We start from the raw sequence: 24,715 nt of genomic DNA, 5'->3' as shown, positions 1-24,715 counted from the left end.
CATTCTTCTGCATGTGGCTCTCCAATTTTACCAACACCATATGTTGGAGAGACTGTCTTTTTTCGATTGGACATTCTTTTTTTTTAATATTGAAGGTTTTTATTTTTGTAATATACATGAGGGAAAGAAGAAAGTGCTGATGGTCCTCCTCTGATGTAACAGAGCAATTTTTAATGTATTTATATTGTTTAGAAACAGCAGTCTTAAAATTTTAATACTAACACTAAGGCAAGAAATTATAGGGACAACCAATCAGAATTATGATAAATAAATTTCTCTTTAAAGTTCAATTTCTCGGACTATGACAACAATTTCTAAAGCCCTTGGAATTTCTTTTTTTTTTTTTATGTTCAGTTAGCCACTGTATGGTACATCATCAGTTTTTGATGTACTGTTCAATGATTCATTAGTTGCATTTAACACCAAGTTCTCACCACAACACATGCCCTCCTTAATACCCATCACCCCATTACCCCAGCTCCCCTCACCCCACCCCTCTGAAACCCTCAGTTTCCGGGGTCCATAGTCTCTCATGGTTCACCTCCCTCTCTGATTTCTCCTGCATTTCAAAAACAGGAATAGGAATAGATGTGGGTCATCTCTAAATGTGCAGAAATAATAATTTATTTTGAGACTTAGAAGGGTGAATGCACAGGAAACTCTTCCCACAACATTTGGCAAGGAGCAGGCACTCATATGTGGTAGCCATTCTTACATTTATCGTTATAAAATATCTTCTGCCAGCAGCCTAAATTTTGGGCCACAGCTTTGAGTAAGAATTTACACCAATGGAAGTCCGTCTCCCTGGATCCTCAGATATACGCTTCTCAAACCCTAGGATGGGACTCAGACAGAACTCCATGTGACTCCTTCATTCAGGTGTTGTATGACCTGCACAACATTTCTCATCTGCATATTCAGAGTACCCATATCCTGACCTCTCTTTGTGCCATCTTGGCATAGCACTATGCCTACAACACAACTCCAGATAGACTCAAAGAAACACAGGCATGAGAACTTGCTGTTTTGCAGAAGGTAATGTGGGGGAAATGGGGAAAGAACTTCAATAAGATGTCAGATAACAACCCACTTTTAACATTCTGTATGTTCTTACCTAAGCTCTGAACCTTCTTCCCTTTGTCTGTCTCTGCCTTTCTCTTTCTCTTTCTCCACTTCGCATTCGGACATACTTCACTAAACTCAGATCAACACAGAAAACTCCTGAGGTTCTCTGCCCTCCAAAGACATTGAGGAGTCAGTCAACCATCTCCTTGGAGACAAATAGTTTATGTTCTTTTGTACATATCTTATAATTAAAAGATAATACTTAGACAACACTGGACCCAGTGCCTCTTAAAAAAAACCTCGATGCTGGTGGCATTTATTATTATGCTCATTTCTGTTTTTCCTGATGGTGGAGGAGGAAAGGTCCTCCCTTACTTGTCCATTCAAGAAAAACCATTGGCATCAGTGCCAGACATATCCATGTGATATCTCCCACCAGCCCATAGGGAGACAACACACTCTTAGACAGAGGTAATGGGATGAAGTTCATCACACGGGGTCAAGACAAGACATAGATTCTACGCCAGAGGCAGCAAACAAATTGGGGAAAACAAATATTTAGCCTGCTCCAATACCTAATGGTGCATCTACCAATATCTATTCAGTATTTTCATATACTGAATCCCTACAATAGTCCTATGGAGAGAGTTGTTATTATTGTCTCTTATGCTATCATACTTCCTCACCACCAAATGGGCCATCAGGAGCTTAGGGGACTGAATTTTCTCTGGAAGCTTTTCTTTATACCATTCTTGAGCTCCTTATTCCTGAGGCTGAAAATGATCGGGCTGAGAAAGGGAGTGAAGACTGTATAGGTGGTGGCCATCAGAGTGTTACTGTCCATAGAATGGGGGCCCTTGGGCTTGAGGTAGATAATGGAGGCAAAACTGTAGTGCACAATGACCACAGTGAGATGGGACACACATGTGGAGAAGGTCTTGTGCCTGCCCTCAGCAGAGGGGATCCTCAATATGGCAGCCACAATGAAGACATAGGAGAGGACGATGAGGAATAAACAGCCCATCAGAGCTGTGACACACACCAGGATCACCCCCATGGTGACAGAGGATGTCTCTTTCCCACAGGCCAAGTTTAGGAGGGAAAGGGCATGGCAGCCAAAATGGTGTATCACATTAGACCCACAGAAGGTGAGGTGAAAAACTATCAGGGTCACCATCAACCCCATGACTGAGCCACCAGCCCAGGACCAGGACACTAGATGGGCACAGGAGCGGGTGCTCATGAGCACATTGTACGAAAGGGGGTGGGTGATGGCCATGTAGCGGTCGTAGCCCATGACTGTGAGCAGGAAAGAGTGAGTGAAGCCGAACATGAAGGAGAAGAACATCTGGCTGGCACAGGCCACAAAGGTAATGGTGTGGCTGGTGGAGAGCAAGTCAGTCAGCAGGCGTGGGGTGATGGAGAAGGTATAGAGGATCTCAGAGACGGACAGGGCGCACAGGAAGAGGTACATAGGTGTGTGCAGGTTGCGCTCACTCCAGACAGTGGCCATGATGATCAGGTTCCCCAGCAGCGTGAACAGGTACATGAGCAGGAACAGCAGGAAGAAGACGGGCAGGAGATGTGGGGGGAAGTTGGAGAAGCCCACGAGGATGAATTCAGACACCATGCTGTAGTTATGACCTGCCTCAGATGCTGCATCTAGTGAGACCAGAAGGGGAATGAAGGTACCTAGTTTATCCCATGAAGGAGAAGCATAATTCAGCATCAGAATACCTATCATGTGATTAGTCACATGAATAAACTAAAAAGGAAATGTCATATAATTACATCAATCTAGGCAGTAGTCTTCGATTACTAAATTTGAATTCCTATTTATGATTTTTAGAATAGATTTTTAATTGATATATATTAGTGCATTATTTTATATATACTGCAAAATGCACATATCATAAAGATTTTTAAAAAGCTTCTTCTCAACTCGAAATTCACTAGGCCTTTCTTAGCTAACTAAGAATATATACCGCAAAATTGGCAAATGTTACATGAAGTGGGAAACTAGGTGCGCATTGTTTTAGAATCCGGAACAAGGCAAGGGTACTCACTGTCTGTGCTGCTCATTAGCAGGGAACAGAAAGCCAGGAGTGGTGCTTGAGGAAAGATACAGAAAGAAGGAATATCAGGATCAGAAGGGAAGAGACGTGATCATTGACCTAAAAGATAAAAGAATGAAGGTGGAATGTATTTGAACAAAGCCAGAACACAAGTTGCAGAAGACTAGATCAACTTCCCAAATGGACAGTATTTTCCATGCAATTACACCCATAATCATCACGTTAAAGATAAAATTTGAGGAAAACATAAAATAACATTACCAATAGTGACACAGACTAATATGAGACAGTGCTCATACATTTTGGTGTCAGGATTTCTTTACTCTAGAAACCTATTGAGTCCCCTAGAGGGCCATAGTTTGAGGGAGTGATAACTCTCCATTCTTACCATATTAGTAATTAAAACTGTGATTCTTTGAAACTATTTAGTTATTAACACATGGAAAAGAACAATAATCAACCTTTGATTCAATCTAAGGGAACAATCAACTCATGTTAATATAAGGGACACTTTAGCAAAGCAACTGCATTTTGAACAACTCATGTAGTGAGCAGTGTGGCTTTGTTTTACAGTTTTCCAAATGTGACCAATGTTGGCAGGATGGAAGGCAAGATGACACTTGTATCTCCTTCTTCATTCACCCTGGGGCAATATGTGATTTTAGTTGAGGCATAAGACAAAAATACATCTTCACCTTCATTGGAAGAGTGAGGACCTGATCGCCCCCAAAAAGAGTCTCCAGGACCCTGGGAATCCTCATATCATAGTTTGAAATCCTCTGGTTTAGAATATCTAGAAAATAACCAAGCACATGCAGTATCTCCAAGGACAGAAATTTTAACCATGGATAGGTATGTAAAAGATGGTCTGGGTACACAGAAAATACGGAAACCAATGTGCTCTCTTGGATGGATTGAGCTAATATAGCCATTACATTAGTTCTTCCCCAAATTATATTCAGTGCAACTACATTTACAACTTAAATTCAAGTACTGTCTTAAACCTCTCTCTGAAAAATAAAGTCAGTGAGAAGCTATACTGGTCTTCTAAAAATGGAGTATACAAGAGAGATAAGAGATATCCCACTAACATAATATAATGAAAAAACATTAAAAAAAAGAGATATCCCTCCCCGTGTTGAGAGTCAGTATAGGCTTGCCACCATTAAAAAAAGGGTGACAATGGAAAGGACGTGCATGATATGTGTGATACATGGAATGACTCTGGTTGGCTATCTTGGAAACTATCCTTGCCTGACACTAAACCCAATAGGTGATAAAGGTGGGAGCACAAGTCAAATGGAAAGAATGGATTGTTTACTGGTTTGTGGTGGGAAAGATGGTCATTTTTTGAATCTGCACAAATCTGAATTCCTGTGTAAGACCACACCCAAGGTAGATAGATTTCACACATAAAATGAAATTTAAAGTTAATAGGAGAAGTTTTGGGATCTCAGAATGAAGAAGGACTTCTTAACCAAAGCCCAAAATCACAAATATTAAGGTGATATGGAGAAAGGGGAACACTTTTACACTGTTGGTGGGAAGGCGAACTGGGGTTGCCACTCTGGAATACAGTATGGAGATTCCTCAAAAAGTTAAAAATGGAACTACCCTATATCCACCAATTGCACTACTACATATTTACCCAAAGAACACAGAAATACTGATTCAAAGGGATACATGCACTCCGATGTGTATAGCAGCATTCCCTGCAATAGCCAAATTATGGAAACATCTCAAGTGTTGGGTAAAGAAGATGTGGTTTATGTACACAATGGAATATTACTCAATGATCAAAAAGGATGAAATTTTGCCATTTGCGACAACATGGTTGAGCTAGAGAGTGTTACGCTAAGTGAAATATGCCAGTTAGAGAAAGACAAATACCATATGATTTCACTCATGTATGGAATTTAAGAAATGAACAAAGAAGCAAAGGGGGAAAAAAAGAGAGAGTTAGAGGCAAACCAAGAAAGAGACTCTTAAGTATAGAGAAAAAACTGTTGATTACCAGAGGGTAGAGGGGTAGGGGGTGGGAGAAATAGGTGATGGGGATTGAGGATTTCACTTGTTGTGATGAGCACCGGGTGTTGTATGGAAGTGTTGAATCAGTGTATTGAACACCTGAGACTAATATTATACTATATGTTAACTAGCGGGACTGAAATAGCAACTTAAAAAAGACACGAAATACATATATGCGTGTTTTATGTATGAAAGAGCATTTGAATTTCATAAGCGTATCTTCTGTAAGTGCTGATGCCATTCTCTGGAGATAAATGTTCACTGCTCAGGAAAGGAAACAGACATGAACGTTTCCTGAAGGATTTTGTTCAACAAAGTATATCAAGGATCCATGAATAGGCAGGTGGAATTTGGGAAAAGGGCCTTTGCATTGCTGAAAATTGACCAGGAAATACTATCTAGAAGAAATAAGGAACCAGTGACATTCAGAAGGAGACACCTCAACGCAGAAATGAGCCAAGGATATGAGCAGAGAACTCACAGAAGGAGTTACACGGGCACAAAAAAGATGGTTTTAAGACAGGAAAGACAGAGGAAAATTACCAGGGACTTTCAGTGTATACCTATTCATTTCCCCCAGACTAGAAAGTGCCCAGTGCTAATGGAAATTTCAGCAGAAAGAAATCCTTGTAGCCTGTTGGCGAGAACAGAGACTGGAGAAGCACATACTTCGCCTGCTCTGTGCACCAGGACACGTGCTCCTGAGCACCTATATTGATGGCTCACACCTCTCTGAAGGGAGCATGTCAAGGATGTTTAGGTAGCACTGCTTGTAGTGGGGAAATGGACAAGTCAGCTTGGAAAAGGAACTGGGATAAGGGAGGTCACATGGGCTGGAAGCAACTCCTGGGTCCCCAGGTAGGAGTTCAATGCACACACAGCAGTGTAAAGGAACCTGTTAAATGATCTTGAGTGAATGAAGCAAAGGCAGATGAACACTCTAGCATAATTCCATTTGGGCACACTAAAATTAGAGCACCTGAAACTATTCTGGACCATGCAGTAAGGGTGTATACATGTCACTATACATTTGTCAAAACCCACAGAATGAGTAACACAGTCAACCCTAATGTAACCTCTGAGTTGAGTTAATAATAACGGAATTGTACTGGTCACCAACTGAAACGAATAGACCACAAGAGTACCAGATTGAAAAATCTTTAATAGCAACACTGACCTCAATCCACCAGACGCCAGTAGCTTCCCCTCCCTACCCATGAGCTGGGACAACAAAAAAGATCCTCCAGGTATCCACAAACATTGTGGGTTTGGGGGCAGAAACAGCATCAAACAAGAATACAAACGTAGAAGCTGCAAAGGGCACTAGGTTGGGTGAAGAACCCAAGACCCAAAGTGGGCACCCTCGGAAGAACCCCAGCAGCTTCCCAAGGCAAAGAGCCTGTCTTATGACCCTTCTTCCAGCCCTGTTTCCATCCCAAGTCTGGGTCTTGCTCCCCACAACTGTCCAAATATTGCCACCTACCCTGTCCCACCTGGTCCCCCTCAGCCTGGGCTGCCTCTTCGAGGAAGCAACCAGCAGGTTAGGGCAGAAGAAGCTCTCCCGCTTGAGGCTGTCAGCGGCACACAGGGGCAGGTGTGGGGCCAGACCTCAGGGCTCCTGGAACAGATGCTGTGTGCTTTATCCCTTCTGCAGCCTCCCAGGTGGCTGCTCCCCAGGGCCTCCCCGGGAAACCAACTTGTAAGAGCTGCCCTCAGGGTCTGGAGAGGCCAGGAGGATCATCAGAGGACCTCCGGGACCCGCAGCCTCTCCTCCTTCCTCTAACACTCAACACAATTGAGGCTCCCTGCTGTCTCTCTCTGCCCAGAGAGCCCCAGCAGCTGCTGAGGACTAGGAGCTCCCACTCTTGGGGGAGACAGGACAGGATTAGATGCCCTCAAATCCTTGGGGTCAAGGCAGCATCAGGGGGGAAGGCAGGAGCTGGAGCAGCCCAAAGTGGATTCCAGGGTTCTGCCATGAAGTCAAGGCAGATGGAAGGCTTCCCAGAATAAGGGTAATTTAGAGCTGGGTCTTGGAGAATGGTTTCACTTGGTCAATAGATGTGTTCACTGTTCTGACCAAACTGGAGAGTCCCACTTCTCCTCTTGGTGGTTTTACCCTATCTCTGTTCTCATGGTGATCGAAGCCAGAGAATCCACATTAGTATATGCATCCTTGGGTTCTAGTAACAAACACATCTGATCTTTGTTCAGTTCCTAAGACACAGCCCCTATGCCCCTGTCTCAGGAGTGATAATAGTTGCTTCTGTATGTCTATAAGATGAATGGTGGCTGGGGGCCCCACCTCTCCTTGTGGTTGAGTTCTTCCCAATCCCTGTTGTCCTGGTGGTCCAAGCAAAAGAATTCACATTAACATATGGCTCTCAGTGATGTAATCAAAGTAATATTTGGTCTCTTGTGGGTCTTTGTTACTGACCATCTGATGAGAGTCTTTTTTTTTTAAAAGACTTTATTTATTTCTTTGACAGAGAGAGAGGTAGCGAGAGATGGAACACAAGCAGGGGGAGTGGGAGAGGGAGAAGCAGGCTTCCCGCTGAGCAGGGAGCCCAATGCAGGGCTCGATCCCAGGGATCATGACCTGAGCCAAAGGCAGATGCTTGATGACTGAGCCACCCAGGCGCCCCTGAAGAGAGTCTTTATATGCTCACGTGATGACTGGTGGCCATGGGTTTAACATTACAATGCATCTGCTGCCTCCAACTCCAAGATCTGGCCTCATCTTTGAGTAATAGTTTAGATCCACGGAAGTCCTCATTCCCAGAGGCTCAGACATATGTTTTTCCAAACCCCTAGCATGGGAATCAGACAGGCCTAACGTTCCATGTGACCCCCATCATTCATGTGTTGTGTGACGTCCACCAACATTTCTCAGCTGCTTAATAATAGTATCCATACCGTTGACCTCTCTGCCATCTTGAGACAGCACTGTGCCCTCCAACACATCCCCTAAATAGATTCAAGTAAAACACAGGAATGACAACTTGATGTTTTACTGAAAGTAATGGGGGGGGGGGAAGAGAAAGGCATTTCCATAAGATGTCAGATAGCAACACACTGTTAATATTCTGTATGTTCTTATCCAAACACCGAACCCTCTCCTCCCTTCAACTCTCTCCCTCTCCCTCCCTCTCTCCCTTTCTCTTTACTTCATATTCAGACATCCTTCACTCAACTGAGATCAATGTAGAAACTTCCTTAGGGTCTATCCCCTCCAGAGACAGCAGGAACTATAAAGAGTCAGACATCTTCTTAGAGACAAATAGTTTATTTTCTCTAGTGCATTTTTTATAATGAAAAATAATACTTATACAATGCTGGACACAGTGCCTGATAAGAAAAGGCCCAGTGCTGGTGCCATTAATTATTATGCTTACTCTTGTTTATCCTTATGGTGGAGGAGGGGAAGGTCGGCCCTCTTTATCCATGCTAGAAGAACCCTGTGTATCAGTGCTCAGACACAAGCGTGTGATGCCCCCCACTGGCCCATTGGTAGATAACACATTCTTAGACATAGGTAATGGGATGGACTTCGTCACATGGGGTCAAAAAAGAGAGATGGTGAACACTAGAGGTTATGCAAGAGGGAGGCAAACAAAGTGAAAGAAAAACAAACACCTACCATGCATCCAACAGCTATGGATGCATCCAACAAACCCATTTAGTATTCTCATATATTGACTGTCTACAGCAGTCCCATGGAGAGAGTCGTTATTATTCCCTGCTCTGCCATCCTATTTTCTCACCACCAAACTGGTCATCAGGAGCTTAGGGGACTGAATTTTCTCTGGAAACTTTTCTTTATGGCATTCTTGAGCTCCTTATTCCTGAGGCTGAAAATTATCGGGCTGAGAAAGGGAGTGAAGACTGTATAGGTGGTGGCCATCAGAGTGTTACTGTCCATAGAGTGGGGGCCCTGGGGCTTGAGGTAGATAATGGAGGCAAAACTGTAGTGCACAATGACCACAGTGAGGTGGGACACACATGTAGAGAAGGTCTTGTGTCTGCCCTCAGCAGAGGGGATCCTCAATATGGCAGCCACAATGAAGACATAGGAGAGGACGATGAGGAATAAACATCCCATCAGAGCTGTGACACACACCAGGATCACACCCAAGGTGACAGAGGATGTCTCCTTCCCACAAGCCAACTTTAGGAGGGAAAACACGTGGCAGCCAAAATGGTGTATCACATTAGACCCACAGAAGGTGAGGTGAAAAACTATCAGCGTCACCATCATCCCCATGACTGAGCCACCAGCCCAGGTCCAGGACACCAGACGGGCACAGGTGCGGGTGCTCATGAGCACGTTGTAGCGCAGGGGGTGGCAGATGGCCACGTAGCGGTCATAGCCCATGATCATGAGCAGGAAGGAGTGGGTGAAGCCGAATGTGAAGGAGAAGAACATCTGGCTGGCACAGGCCACAAAGGTGATGGTGCGGTGGCTGGAGAGCATGTCAACCAGCATGCGAGGTGTGGCAGCAACGGTGAACAGAATCTCAGAGGTGGACAGGGCGCACAGGAAGAGGTACATGGGTGTGTGCAGGCCGTGCTCACTCCACACAGTGGCCATGATGATCAGGTTTCCCAGCAGGGTGAGCAGGTACATCAGCAGGTACAGCAGGAAGAAGACAGGCAGGAGATGTGGGGGGAAGTTGGAAAAGCCCACGAGGATGAATTCAAACACCATGCTATAGTTCTGACCAGCAGCTGATGCTGCATCTGCTCAGATTACAGAAGGATTGAAGGAGACCAGATTAAAGATCATGAATCTATATAACAATATACCCTAATAAATCTACAAAATGGACAACTTTTGATGCAGCGTATAGGATTGGGAAAATGACAGGGATACTCACTGTTTCTGGTGTTCTTTAGCATGGTATTGAGAGCCGTGAGCAATACCCTAAGGAAAGGAAAAGAAAGAAGGAAAAGAAAGAAGATTTGACAGGAAGTGACCTGCTCGTCCACTAAGAAAAAGCAAAAGTATGAAGACAGAACATGCCACACAGCAAGAGAGAGCACAGAGCTGCAGAGCTGCCAGAGATGAGATCTGCTTCCAGATGAGATCTCCAGTATTTCTCGTAGAATTGCACTAGTAGTAATCATTCAAAATATGAATTTGAAGTAAAAAGTAAGATACCATTACCAAGAGTGACACAAAGTGTAAAGAAACAGCTCTCTACCAGTTTGGTCTGGTGATTTCTTTACACTCAAGAAAATTTGAGCCTCCGGTGGATTTTTGCTGGATGCCTTAAGCTCTACCTGTTTACCGTATTCAAAAGGAACACTGAGATTCTCTGACAATATTTAGTTATGGATACATTCAAAAGAAGAGTCAACCTATTCAATGTCTTCGTAAGTAACATATTTTTAGGAATGTAACTACTTTTACAAAATTAACATTTAGTGACAAGAGTTTTTTGGGGGTTTTTTTGTTTTTGGGTTTTGTTTTTGTTTTGTTTTTGTTTCACATTTTAGCAAATTTGTCCCATGCTGGCTGGCTGGGAGAGACAAGATGATGCTTGTATCTACTTCTTCATTCAGCCCATGGCAATATGTGGTTTCATTGACATAGGATGAAAATACATCCTCACCTTCATTGGAAAGGTGAGGACCTGATGGTCCCCAAAAAGGGTCTCTGGGACCCCAGGGTCCTCATATCACACTTGGTAGCCTCTGTTATAAAATATCTAGGAATCAATCAAACACATGCAATACCTCCAAAATCAGAAATTTTTACCATTAATAAAAGGTAGAAGGCGATTTGAACACATGGAGAACAGTCTACACTCTCTGCTGGGGTCTGTGAATATGGTAATGATGACACGTCTTCCTCAAATTATGACATCAGTGCAACTGCATTTACATTTCCAGTGAATCAACTGCACATTTCATAAAAGTTCCCTCAAATTCCTTCTGAAAAATAAGGTCAGTGCAAACCTGTACCAATCTTCTAAAAATGGAGTCAATCGGAAGGAAATGCTCTGTCAGATATGGGAACTCAGAGACATCATACACATCATCGTCATTTTTAAATGTGAACCTGGAACAGACAGAGACACAGATCAAATTAATTGGATACCTCAGAAAATCTCCCCACATGATTCACAGCTGAAGATGTGATAGAGGTGGGAACACAAATCAAAGGGAAAAGGTGGATTGTTTAAGAGTTTGTGGTGGCGGGGGCGCCTGGGTGGCACAGTGGTTAAGCGTCTGCCTTCGGCTCAGGGCGTGATCCCGGCGTTGTGGGATCGAGCCCCACATCAGGCTCTTCCGCTATGAGCCTGCTTCTTTCTCTCCCACTCCCCCTGCTTGTGTTCCCTCTCTCGCTGGCTGTCTGTATCTCTGTCAAATAAATAAATAAAATCTTAAAAAAAAAAAAGAGTTTGTGGTGGGAAAATTGGTCCTTTTATAAAGGAAAGTCCATCTGAATTTCTGCCCAAGACAACACACAAAGGTGGATTCCTGGATTCAAGACTAAATACGAAATAGAATGCTAGGACGTTAATAGGAGAAGGTGCAGGGGAAGAATTTTGTTGCTCTAAGAGTGGAGAAGGACTTCTTAAACTCCAGAAGCACAAACATTAGGTGATTTTGAAAGAATGAAAACATCAACACGAGGAGTGTTTGTTCAACACAAGATGTCCTGGATCCAGTTAAGGGGAGATGGAAAGGTGGGGCAAGATCATTTTCATTGTCCACAACTGACCAGGGAATAGGATGTAGAATAAAGGAGAAGTCAGTTCCATCTATAGGAAGTAGAAAGCTCAACACGGAAATGAGGAAAGGTGTGAGCAGAGAACTCACAGAGGGTGTAGCACAGGAAAAGGAAAACATGCTAAAAAGAAAAAAAAAGAGGGAGGTTAGGGAGAGAAAAGAAAGGGAAATGCAGTGAAAATTCATAGGTAGTGTCTACCTATTCAATGCCCCAAATTAGAAAGTGTCCAGTGCTGATCAGGATATGGGGAGAAAGCAATATTCATGCACTGCCTGTGAGAACTAGAGGGTGCAAATTCAGAGTTCCTGTGCTCTGTGCACCAGCACCTGTGCTCCTGAGCATCTATCTCCGTTGTTCACAGGAATCTATAGGGGAGCATGTCAGGGGATGCTTTATAGCATTGCTTGTAGGGAGAAATGGGAAAAGCTGCTTGTCCGTAAGTACGAAGTGGGCAGCACATGGGCTGGATGCAACTATTGGAGCCCCAGGCAGAGTTTGATGCACACAGCAGTGTAAATGAACTTGTAAAATGATCTTGAGTGAATGAAGCAAAAGCAGATGAACACTCTAGCTGAATTCCATTTGGGCACAAGAAAATTAGAGCACCTGAGATATTCTGGATGATGCTGTAATGGTGTGTACAAGTCATCATACAGTTCCCAAAACCCAAGAATGTGCACCACAGACAATGAACCCTAATGACCTATGGGCTGAGTTAATAACAATGTAACCCCATTGGTTCACCAAAGGGACAAATGCACCAAAAGTATACTAAGTTCTACAAACTTTAGAAGCAATCATGGCCACAACCCCCCTGATACCAGTAACATCCCCTCACCCCCATATGAGCTGGGATGACCAAAAAGTCCTCCAGGGATGTACAAACATTTCCGGGGGAAGTAGGAGCCTCAAAGAATGCAGTCTTAGAAGCTGCATTGGGCACTTGGCTTGAGAGAACCCAAGACCCAAAGTGGGCAACCTGAGAAGATCCAAACAGCTTTCCAAGGCTAAGAGCCTATTTATGACCCTTCTCCCAGACCCTGTCCTCATCTTCAGTCTGGGCGTAACTCCCCACAACTGTCCATGGATTGCCACCTACCCTATCCTTCCTGGTCTCCCTCAGCCTGGGCTGCCTCTTCCAGGATGCAGCCAGCAGGGGAGGGCAGAAGAAACTCTCCTGCCTGGGGCTGTCAGTGGCACACAGGGGCAGGTGTGTGGCCAGACCTCGGGGCTCCTGGAACAGATGTTGTGTGCTTTATCCCTGCTGCAGCTTCCCACGAGGCTGCTCCCCAGGGCCTCCCTGGGACACTAAACTGCAACAGCTGCCCTCAGGGTCTGGAGAAGCCAAGAGGATCATCAGAGGGCCTCTGGGGACCTGCAGTCTCTACTCATTCCTCCAACACTTCGACAAGACCAAGGCTCCCTGCTATCTCTCACTGCCAAGAGTGACTCAGCCCCTAAAGGGAAATAGCAGCTCCCGGTCTGGGGCAACAGGACTGGAGTAGATGCCCTCAACTCCTTAGGGTCAGGGCAGGGTCAGAGGGAAGGCAGGAGTTGAAGAAGCCCAGAGTGGGAATCCAAGGCACTGCCCTGGGGTCAAGACAGCTGGAAGGCTTCCCAGAATAAGGGCAATTTAGAGCTAGGTCTTGGAGAATGGTTTCTCTTGGTCAACGGAAGTGTTCAGTGTCTTCTGGACAAACTGCATAGCACGACTTCTCGTCTTGGTTGATTTACCCTATCTCTGTCGTCGTGGTATCCAAGCCCGAGATTCCACCTTAGTATGTGCGTCCTTGGGCTCTAATAACACATTTGGTCTTTGTTGGGTCCCTAGACAGAGCCCCTAGGCCCCTGTCTCAAGAGTGATATAGTGGTTTGGTGATGAGTGGTGGCTGGGGACTCCTCGATAGTTTTAGGAAGGGGGCTGCTCACCAGAACAACCAAGGGGTGATTAGAGACTTGGAACCTCCAGGGAGGGGATTCATACAGATTCATACTCAATAAGGATGAAGGATTTAAGCAATCATGTCTGTGTAACCAAACCTCCGTAAGGACTCCCTAAACAATGGGATTCAAAAACCTTCCCAGCTGGTGAACACATGGTGGTGCTGGGAGGGTGGCATGTCCAGAGAGGGCATGGAAGTTCCTCCCTCCTTCCTCCATACCTTGCAGGATGCATCTCTTTTATTTGGCTGTTCCTGAGTTGTTTCATAATAAACTGGGAAGAGTAGGTGTTGAATTTTCCTGATTTCTGTGTCATTCTAGCAAAGTATCAAAATGGAAATGGGGGAATGTGGAAACCCCCACCTTTGTAACCACGTCAGACAGACGTGCAGGTACCCTGGGCACTGAGTACTTGTGACTGGCATCCCCAGGTAGTAAGTGTCTGAATTTAACAGAATTACAGGACACCAAGGTGGTGTCTGGGTAGTTGTAGAATTGGTTCTTGGGGTGGAAAGAACTCACACATTTGGTGTCTTGAGTGTTAGAAGTAGCAACAGTTCATTCCTGTCTCCCTCAGTCCAATCAGCATCACTGTCCATTCTCTGTCTGAAATCAACCTCAGTTTCCCACTGCACCCCATCCAGGATGCCCTCGTGCACCTCTCCCCATCTCTTCCTGTGACTGCCCACCCAACAAGCCCTCAGCAGCCTGTTTCCCTCACACCAGCCACAGGGGATCTCTACAAACAGGAATCTGACCATGCTGCTTATGCTTAAAACGTTCCTCTTGGCACAACCATTTTGGAAAAACTATGTGGCAGTATGTATTCGAGCTGAACAGGTATTCCCTATGGTCAGTATTTACACACCTAACTATAGACCCAACCCAACACATAAGTATTAACCCACTAAAGGACATGTACTAGATATCATAAGAACACCCTCATAGGAAGCCCCACTGGAAACATCCATGAATATGTTCACATAATGGAATACAGCTCTTTCCTTTATTATTTAAAAATGATTCAAGGGTCCCCATTGCCCTTAGAACAAACTCTTCAAGTGGACACCATGGTCTTGCATGCTTTTGCCCTACTCACCTCTCTGCCTTCAATTCCAGAATCACACTAGCCATTTCTAACTCTCCCTAATGCACTGAACATACCATTGTCCCAAATGCACTATGCCTCTCTAACCCTGGGCTTTTGTGCTTACTCTCCCCTCTGTCTGGAAACTCCTCTTCCACCTCTCTGCCTCACCTGAATCATACCTACGCACCCTTCAGGTCTCCCTATAGACACCACCAATTTCAAAGTCTCTAAATCCCAGGCTGGGTCTGAGACCCACGCTTAGCTTCTGCAGACCCCTAGGCTGTCCCCAACACACCTCTGACCACTCTGTGCAGTCATCTTTGGTTATATGACAGCTTCCCTTGGTGGACCATGGAAAGGACAGAGCAGAGCCCTAGGCCTTGGTCATTGCTGGATTCAAGCACTTAGAAATTTTCCATATAGGGGAGTTAAGATGGCGGAGGAGTAGGGGACCCCTTTTTCAGCCGGTCCCCTGAGTCGAGTTGGATAGGTACCAGACCAGCCTAAATAACCACGGAATCAGCCTGAGACGCAGGATGATGCATCTGGATCTCTACAAATGAACATCTCCAGCGCTGAGTATTGAGGTACGAAGAGGGGAGCTGTAAACCGTGCACAGATATCCGAAGATAAACGGAAGGGGGAGGGAGCCGCCGCGTTTGGGCGCTGGGAAGCGGCTGCCACCTGCACGTGGGAGCGGGCGGACTCACAGAGGGCACCGCGAGAGAGAGCGGACTGAGACCTGTGAGCCGTGAACGCGCGCACCACCAGGCATCTCCCGGAACTCCGGAATCCCGGTGTGCTCACGGGATCCAGACTGAGACCGGGGGCTCCCGGAGCGCGCGGGGGGCGGCTGGCGGCTGGCGGGCCACCTGCTCGGGGGAGCGGGCGGACTCGCGGTCGACACCCGCGAAACAGCAGACTGAGACCCTGAACCGGGTGCGCGCGCCACCAGGCTTCTCACGAAACTCCGGAATCGAGGTGTGCTCACCAGGCATAGACTGAGAGCGGGAGACCCGGGAGCACGCGGGGTGGCCGGTGGCTGGCGGCATTAGAAACACAAAGGACAGAGACGCGCCGGCCCTGGAAGAGAGGGCAGGGACGCCGAGTTGGTGCGCACATCCTGGGACGCTGCAGGGTAGAGCAGCACCAACAGTAATAGAGTTAAAGTGGCCAGAACATCAGTGGAGAATGGGCTGCAATCCCTCTGTTCTGTGACAATGCAGCCTCTGCTGCTCTGACCCTCAGAAGAGGCATAGCCGGCCGCCAGGGAAAGCCGCCAGAGAACAAAAGCCTGGAAATACTGGCTCAGAGAGTGCCCATCCCCATCCTCCCTCGCAGGGGACACGGAGACTCTAACAAAACAGGGTTGCCTGAGTATCGGCGCGGCAGGCCCCTCCCCCAGAACACAGAAGGCAGGCTGAAAAATCAAGAAGCCCACAACCTGAGGCGCCTGGGTGGCGCAGTCATTGAGCACCTGTCTCCGGCTTAGGGCGTGATCCCAGCGCTCTGGAAAGGAGTCCCTCATCGGGCTCCTCCGCTGGGAGCCTGCTTCTTCCTCTCTCACTCCCCTGCTTCTGTTCCGTTCTTGCTGACTGTCTGTATCCCTCTCTCAGAAAGGTAAATAAATAAAATCTTTAAAGAAGAAGCCCACATCTCTAAGATCCCTATAAAACAAGGGGCACGGCCAGGGACCCAGTCAATAATTTTGGGCTCTGGACAACCCCACAACCTCTCCTCATTAGAATGACAAGAAGGAGAAGCCCCCCCCAGCAAAGAAAAGACAGTGAGTCTGTGGCCTCTGCCACAGAAGTAACGGATATGGATGTAACCAAATTATCAGAAATGGAATTCAGAGTAACAATGGTCAAGATAATGAGTAGACTTGAAAAAAGTATTCAGGAAAATGTTACCGAGAATATAGAATCCCTAAGGGCGGAAATGAGAGCAAATCTGACAGAAATTAAAAATTCTATGAGCCAAATGCAGGCAAAACTAGAGGCTCTGACGGCCAGGGTCACGGAAGCAGAGGAAAGGGTTAGTGAATTGGAGGATGGGTTAATAGAGGAAAAAATAAAAATAGAAGATGGTCTTAAAAAAATCCACGCCCACGAATGTTGGCTACGGGAGATTACTGACTCAACGAAACGATCCAATGTTAGAATCATCGGCATCCCCGAGGGGGTGGAGAAAAACAGAGGTCTAGAAGAGATATTTGAACAAATTGTAGCTGAAAACTTCCCTAATCTAGCAAGGGAAACAAACATTCGTGTCCAAGAGGCAGAGAGGACCCCTCCCAAGCTCAACCATGACAGACCTACACCACGTCACGTCATAGTGCATGTCGCAAATATGAGATGCAAGGATACAGTTTTGAAAGCGGCCAGGGCAAAGAAATTTCTCACGTACCAAGGCAAAGGCATCAGAATTACGTCAGACCTGTCTACACAGACCTAGAATGAGAGAAAGGGTTGGGGGAGCATTTTTAAAGCTCTTTCAGAGAAAAATATGCAGCCAAGGATCCTTTATCCAGCAAGGCTGTCATTCAGAATTGATGGACAAATAAAGACATTTCAGAATCGACAGTCACTAGCCAATTTCGTAACCACGAAACCAGCCCTACAGGAGGTATTACGGGGGGTTCTATAAAAGTAAAAAGGCCCCAAGAGTGATACAAAACAGAAAGTCACAGCCAATACAAACAAAGACTTTACTGACAACATAGCAGAATTAAAAGCATATCTCTCAGTACTCAGTCTTAAAATTAATGGTTTAAATTCTTGCTCAAAACGCCACAGGGTTGCAGATTGGATAAAAAGAAATGACCCATCCATTTGCTGTCTACAAGAGATTCATTTCGAACCCAAAGATGCATTCAGACTGAGAGTAAGGGGATGGAGTACCATCTTTCATGCAAATGGACATCAAAAGAAAGCTGGGGTAGCAATTCGCATATCAGATAAACTGGATTTTAAACTACAGACTATAGTTAGAGACGCAGAAGGGCACTATATTATTCTTAAAGGAAGTATTCAACAGGTGGATATGACAATTATAAATATATATGCCCCCAACAGGGGAGCAGCAAGATACACAAGCCAACTCTTAACCAGAATAAAGAGACATATAAATAAAAATACATTAATAGTAGGGGACCTTAACACTCCACTCTCAGAAATAGACAGAACACCCTGGCAAAAACTAAGCAAAGAATCAAAGGCTTTGAATGCCATACTCGATGAGTTGGGCCTCATAGATATATATAGAACACTACACCCCAGAACCAAAGAATACTCATTCTATTCTAATGCCCATGGAACATTTTCAAGAATAGACCATGTTCTGGGACACAAAACAGGTCTCAGCCGATACCAAAAGATTGAAATTATCCCCTGCATATTCTCAGACCACAACGCTCTGAAATTGGAACTCAACCACAAGGAAAAATTTGGAAGAAACTCAAACACTTGGAGACTAAGAACCATCCTGCTCAGGAATGACTCGATAAACCAGGAAATCAAAAATCAAATTAAACAATTTATGGAGACCAATGAGAATGAAACTACAACAGTCCAAAACCTATGGGATACTGCAAAGGCAGTCCTAAGGGGGAAATACATAGCCATCCAAGCCTCACTCAAAAGAATAGAAAAATCTAAGATGCAGTTTTTATATTCTCACCTCAAGAAGCTGGAACAGCAACAGAGGGACAGGCCTAATCCACGCACGAGGAAGCAGTTGACCAAAATTAAAGCTGAAATCAATCAAGTAGAAACCAGAAGTACAGTAGAGCAGATCAACAGGACTAGAAGCTGGTTCTTTGAGAGAATCAATAAAATTGACAGACCACTGGCAAGACTTATCCAAAAGAAAAGAGAAAGGACCCAGATTATTAAAATTATGAATGAAAAAGGAGAGGTCACGACGAACACCATTGAAATTGGAAGGACTATTAGAAATTTTTATCAACAGCTATATGCCAATAAACTAAGCAATCTGGAAGAGATGGAATCCTTCCTGGAAACCTATAAACTACCAAGATTGAAACCGGAAGAAATTGATTCCTTAAACAGGCCAATTAATTATGAAGAAATTGAGTCAGTGATAAACAACCTTCCAAATAACAAAACTCCAGGCCCGGACGGTTTTCCTGGGGAATTCTACCAAACATTCAAAGAAGAAATAATACCTATTCTCCTAAAGCTATTTCAAAAAATAGAAACAGAAGGAAAGCTACCAAACTCATTCTATGAGGCCAATATTACCTTGATCCCCAAACCAGGCAAAGACCCCCTCAAAAAGGAGAACTACAGACCAATTTCCCTAATGAATATGGACGCCAAAATCCTCAACAAGATACTTGCTAATAGAATCCAACAGTTCATTAAAAGGATTATCCACCACGATCAAGTGGGATTCATACCTGGGATGCAAGCGTTGTTCAATATACGCAAATCAATCAGCGTGATACATCATATCAACAAGAAAAGACTCAAGAACCATATGATCCTCTCAATCGATGCCGAAAAAGCATTTGACAAAATACAGCATCCTTTCCTGATTAAAGCCCTTCAGAGTGTAGGAATAGAAGGTACATTTCTCAATCTCATAAAAGCCATCTATGAAAAGCCTACTGCAAATATTATTCTCAATAGGGAAAAGCTGGAAGCCTTTCCCTTAAGACCAGGAACACGACAAGGATGCCCACTCTCGCCACTATTATTCAACATAGTACTAGAAGTCCTTGCAACAGCAATCAGACAACAAGAAGGGATCAAAGGTATTCAAATCGGCAAAGAAGAAGTCAAAATGTCTCTCTTCGCAGATGACATGATACTCTATATGGAAAACCCAAAAGAAGCCACTCCCAAACTATTAGAAGTTATAGAGCAATTCAGTAACGTGGCGGGATACAAAATCAATGCTCAGAAATCAGTTGCATTTCTGTACACGAATAACGAGAATGAAGAAAGAGAAATTAGGGAATCCATCCCATTTACAATAGCACCAAAAACCATACGTTACCTTGGAATTAACTTAACCAGAGACATAAAGGACCTTTATTCTAGAAACTATAAATCACTCTTAAAAGACATTGAGGAAGACATAAAAAGATGGAAAGATATTCCATGCTCATGGATCGGAAGAATTAACATAGTTAAAATGTCCATGCTACCCAGAGCAATCTACACTTTCAATGCTATCCCAATCAAAATACCGAGAACGTTTTTCAAAGAACTGGAACAAATAGTCCTTAAATTTGTATGGAACCAGAAAAGACCCTGAATCTCCAAGGAACTGTTGAAAAGGAAAAACAAAGCTGGGGGCATCACAATGCCGGATTTCAAGCTGTACTACAAAGCTGTGATCACAAAGACAGCATATACTGGCACAAAAACAGACACATAGACCAATGGAACAGAATAGAGAGCCCAGAAATGGACCCTCAGCTCTTTGGGCAACTAATATTTGATAAAGCAGGAAAAAACATCCGGTGGGAAAAAGACAGTCTCTTCAATAAATGGTGCTGGGAAAATTGGACAGCTACATGCAAAAGAATGAAACTTGACCACTCTCTCACACTATACACAAAAATAAACTCCAAATGGATGAAAGACCTTGATGTGAGACAGGAATCCATCAAAATTCTAGAGGAGAACATAGGCAGCAACCTCTACGACATCGGCCAAAGCAACCTTTTCATGATACATCCCCAAAGGCAAGAGAATCAAAAGATAAAATGAATTTATGGGACTTCATCAAGATTAAAAGTTTCTGCACAGCCAAGGAAACAGTCAGAAAAACTAAGAGGCAGCCCACGGAATGGGAGAAGATATTTGCAAATGACACTACAGATAAAGGACTGGTATCCAAGATCTACAAAGAACTTCTCAAACTCAATACATGAGAAACAAATAAACAAATCAAAAAATGGGCAGAAGATATGAAGACACTTTTCCAATGAAGACATACAAATGGCTAACAGACACATGAAAAAATGTTCAAAATCATTAGCCATCAAGGAAATTCAAATCAAAACCACACTGAGATACCACCTTACGCCAGTTAGAATGGCAAAAATAGACAAGGCAAGAAACAACAATTGTTGGAGAGGATGTGGAGAAAGGGGATCCCTCCTACATTGTTGGTGGGAATGCAAGTTGGTACAGCCACTCTGGAAAACAGTGTGGAGGTCCCTTAAAAAGTTAAAAATTGAGCTACCCTATGATCCAGCCATTGCACTACTGGGTGTTTACCCCAAAGATACAGACGTAGTGAAGAGAAGGGCCATATGCACCCCAATGTTCATAGCAGCAATGTCCATAATAGCTAAATCGTGGAAGGAGCCGAGATGCCCTTCAACAGATGACTGGATTAAGAAGTTGTGGTCCATATATACAATGGAATATTACTCAGCAATCAGAAAGAACGAGTTCTCAACATTTGCTACAACATGGACGGCACTGGAGGAGATAATGCTAAGTGAAATAAGTCAAGCAGAGAAAGACAACTATCATATGATTTCTCTCATCTATGGAACATAAGAACTAGAATGATCGGTAGTGGAAGAAAGGGATAAAGAAAGGGGGGGGTAATCAGAAGGGGGAATGAAACATGAGAGACTATGGACTATGAGAAACAAACTGAGGGCTACAGAGGGGAGGGGGGTGGGGGAATGGGATAGGCCGGTGATGGGTAGTAAGGAGGGCACATATTGCATGGTGCACTGGGTGTTATACACAACTAATGAATCATCGAGCCTTACATCGAAAACCGGGGATGTACTGTATGGTGACTAACATAATATAATAAAAAATCATTATAAAAAAAAAAGAAATTTTCCGTATAAAATAAGCCTTGAACAACATTTCTTGACTACATGAATGAGTAAATGAAGACAAAGTGCTGTGAGGATATATAGCACACCTTTCTGTTCATGATCATAGCCAATGACTGCTATGTGTCCATCTGCCTCTCCCGAGGTACCATGTGCTCATGAGGCCACATGGCTGTGCCATCTCCTGTCCAGGTATTGGGCTGGACTCTGTCATGGGAATGATGGTGACCCTGATAGTTTTTCACCTCACCTTCTGTGGGTCTAAAGTAAACCATGATTTTGTCTACCATGTCTTTCCCTCCTAAGTTTGGCCTGTGGGAAGGAGACATCTTGTGTCACCATGGTTGTGATCTGGTGTTTGTCACAGATCGGATGGGTGTTTATTCCTAATCATCCTCTCCTATGTCTTCATTGTGGCTGCCATATTGAGGATTCCCTCAGCTGAGGGCAGGCACAAGACCTTCTGCATATGTGTGGCCCACCTCACTATGGTCATTGTGCGCTCTGGTTTTGCCTGCATTATCTACTTCAAACCCAAGGGCCCCCATTCTATGGACAGTAACGCTCTGATGACCACCAGTGTACAGTCTTCACCCTCTTTCTAAGCTCAATCATTTTCAGTCTTAGGAATAAGGAGGTCAGGAATGCCATAATGGAATGCTTCCAGAGAAAATTCAGTCCTCTAAGTTCCTGATGACCAGTTTGATGGTAAGGAAATATGACAGGAGGGCTGGGAATAATAACATCTGTCTGTATAAGACTGTTGTAGGGTTTCATGTATATGAAAATACACTCATCCATAGGTGATAGATGCATGCTTGCTATTTGTTTTTCTTCAATATGTGATGAAGTCCATCCCATTACCTCCAGCAGAGAACGTGTTATTTACCTAAGGGCTGAAGGGCAGCATCATGTGGGTGTGTCTGGGCATGGATGCACAGGGTTCTTCTTTTTTTTTTTTTTTTTTTTTTTTAAATTTTATTTATTTATTTGACAGAGAGAGACAGCCAGTGAGAGAGGGAACACAAACAGGAGGAGTGGGAGCGAAAGAAGTAGGCTACCAGCGGAAGAGCCTGATGTGGGGCTCAATCCCAGAACTCCAGGACCACCCCCTGAGCCTAAGGCAGAGGCTTATGGACTGAGCCAGGCAGGTGCCCCACAGTGGGTTCTTCATGAATGGAGAAGCAACAAAATTTTTCCCCTCCTCCAACATAAGGATAAACAAAAATAAGCATAATAATAAATGCCCAAAACACTGACCCTTTTCTTATCAAGCATTGACTCTTTTTCTTTTTTAATGATTTTTTATTATATTATGTTAGTCACCATACAGTACATCCCCGGTTTCCGATGTAAGGCTCGATGATTCATTAGTTGTGTATAACACCCAGTGCACCATGCAATACGTGCCCTCCTTACTACCCATCACCGGTCTATCCCATTCCCCCACTCCCCTCCTCTCTGAGGCCCTCAGTTTGTTTCTCATAGTCCATAGTCTCTCATGTTTCATTCCCCCTTCTGATTACCCCCCCTTTCTTTATCCCTTTCTTCCCCTACCAATCATCCTAGTTCTTATGTTCCATAGATGAGAGAAATCATATGATAGTTGTCTTTCTCTGCTTGACTTACTTCACTTAGCATTATCTCCTCCAGTGCCGTCCATGTTGTAGCAAATGTTGAGAACTCTTTCTTTCTGATTGCTGAGTAATATTCCATTGTATATATGGACCACAACTTCTTAATCCAGTCATCTGTTGAAGGGCATCTCGGCTCCTTCCACGATTTAGCTATTGTGGACAATGCTGCTATGAACATTGGGGTGCATATGGCCCTTCTCTTCACTACGTCTGTATCTTTGGGGTAAACACCCAGTAGTGCAATGGCTGGATCATAGGGTAGCTCAATTTTTAACTTTTTAAGGGACCTCCACACTGTTTTCCAGAGTAGCTGTACCAATTTGCATTCCCACCAACAATGTAGGAGGGATCCCCTTTCTCCACATCCTCTCCAACAATTGTTGTTTCTTGCCTTGTCTATTTTTGCCATTCTAACTGGCGTAAGGTGGTATCTCAGTGTGGTTTTGATTTGAATTTCCTTGATGGCTAATGATTTTGAACATTTTTTCATGTGTCTGTTAGCCATTTGTATGTCTTCATTGGAAAAGTGTCTGTTCATATCTTCTGCCCATTTTTTGATTTGTTTATTTGTTTCTCGTGTATTGAGTTTGAGAAGTTCTTTGTAGATCTTGGATACCAGTCCTTTATCTGTAGTGTCATTTGCAAATATCTTCTCCCATTCCGTGGGCTGCCTCTTAGTTTTTCTGACTCTTTCCTTGGCTGTGCAGAAACTTTTAATCTTTTTTTTTTTAATAATAATTTTTTATTATATTATGTTAGTCACCATACAGTACATCCCCGGTTTTCGATGTAAGGCTCGATGATTCATTAGTTGTGTATAACACCCAGTGCACCATGCAATACGTGCCCTCCTTACTACGCATCACCGGTCTATCCCATTCCCCCACCCCCCTCCCCTCTGTAGCCCTCAGTTTGTTTCTCATAGTCCATAGTCTCTCATGTTTCATTCCCCCTTCTGATTACCCCCCCTTTATCCCTTTCTTCCCCTACTGATCATTCTAGTTCTTATGTTCCATAGATGAGAGAAATCATATGATAGTTGTCTTTCTCTGCTTGACTTATTTCACTAAGCATTATCTCCTCCAGTGCCGTCCATGTTGTAGCAAATGTTGAGAACTCGTTCTTTCTGATTGCTGAGTAATATTCCATTGTATATATGGACCACAACTTCTTAATCCAGTCATCTGTTGCAGGGCATCTCGGCTCCTTCCACGATTTAGCTATTGTGGACATTGCTGCTATGAACATTGGGGTGCATATGGCCCTTCTCTTCACTACGTCTGTATCTTTGGGGTAAACACCCAG

General features: G+C 44.2%; 2 protein-coding genes and 1 pseudogene across 2 annotated transcripts; 1 reads left to right on the top strand and 2 right to left on the bottom strand.

Moving 5' to 3' along the window:
- Positions 1-1,765: 1,765 nt before the first annotated feature.
- On the bottom strand, positions 1,766-2,698 carry LOC113256517 (olfactory receptor 10H4-like). Its single transcript, XM_026500345.4, has one exon. The coding sequence runs from the start codon at positions 2,693-2,695 to the stop codon at positions 1,766-1,768; it is 930 nt and encodes a 309-aa protein (XP_026356130.3). The 5' UTR covers positions 2,696-2,698.
- Positions 2,699-8,943: 6,245 nt separating this feature from the next.
- On the bottom strand, positions 8,944-9,882 carry LOC125283781 (olfactory receptor 10H4-like). Its single transcript, XM_048227116.1, has one exon. The coding sequence runs from the start codon at positions 9,871-9,873 to the stop codon at positions 8,944-8,946; it is 930 nt and encodes a 309-aa protein (XP_048083073.1). The 5' UTR covers positions 9,874-9,882.
- Positions 9,883-14,604: 4,722 nt separating this feature from the next.
- Positions 14,605-22,467, top strand: LOC125283745 (olfactory receptor 10H3-like; annotated as a pseudogene).
- Positions 22,468-24,715: the final 2,248 nt, after the last annotated feature.

The sequence above is a fragment of the Ursus arctos genome, unplaced genomic scaffold (genome assembly GCF_023065955.2).
Source record: "Ursus arctos isolate Adak ecotype North America unplaced genomic scaffold, UrsArc2.0 scaffold_14, whole genome shotgun sequence".
Classification (NCBI taxonomy): domain Eukaryota; kingdom Metazoa; phylum Chordata; class Mammalia; order Carnivora; family Ursidae; genus Ursus; species Ursus arctos.
The sequence above is the reverse complement of the archived record's forward strand: the minus strand, read 5'-3'. Positions and strand labels throughout refer to the sequence as shown.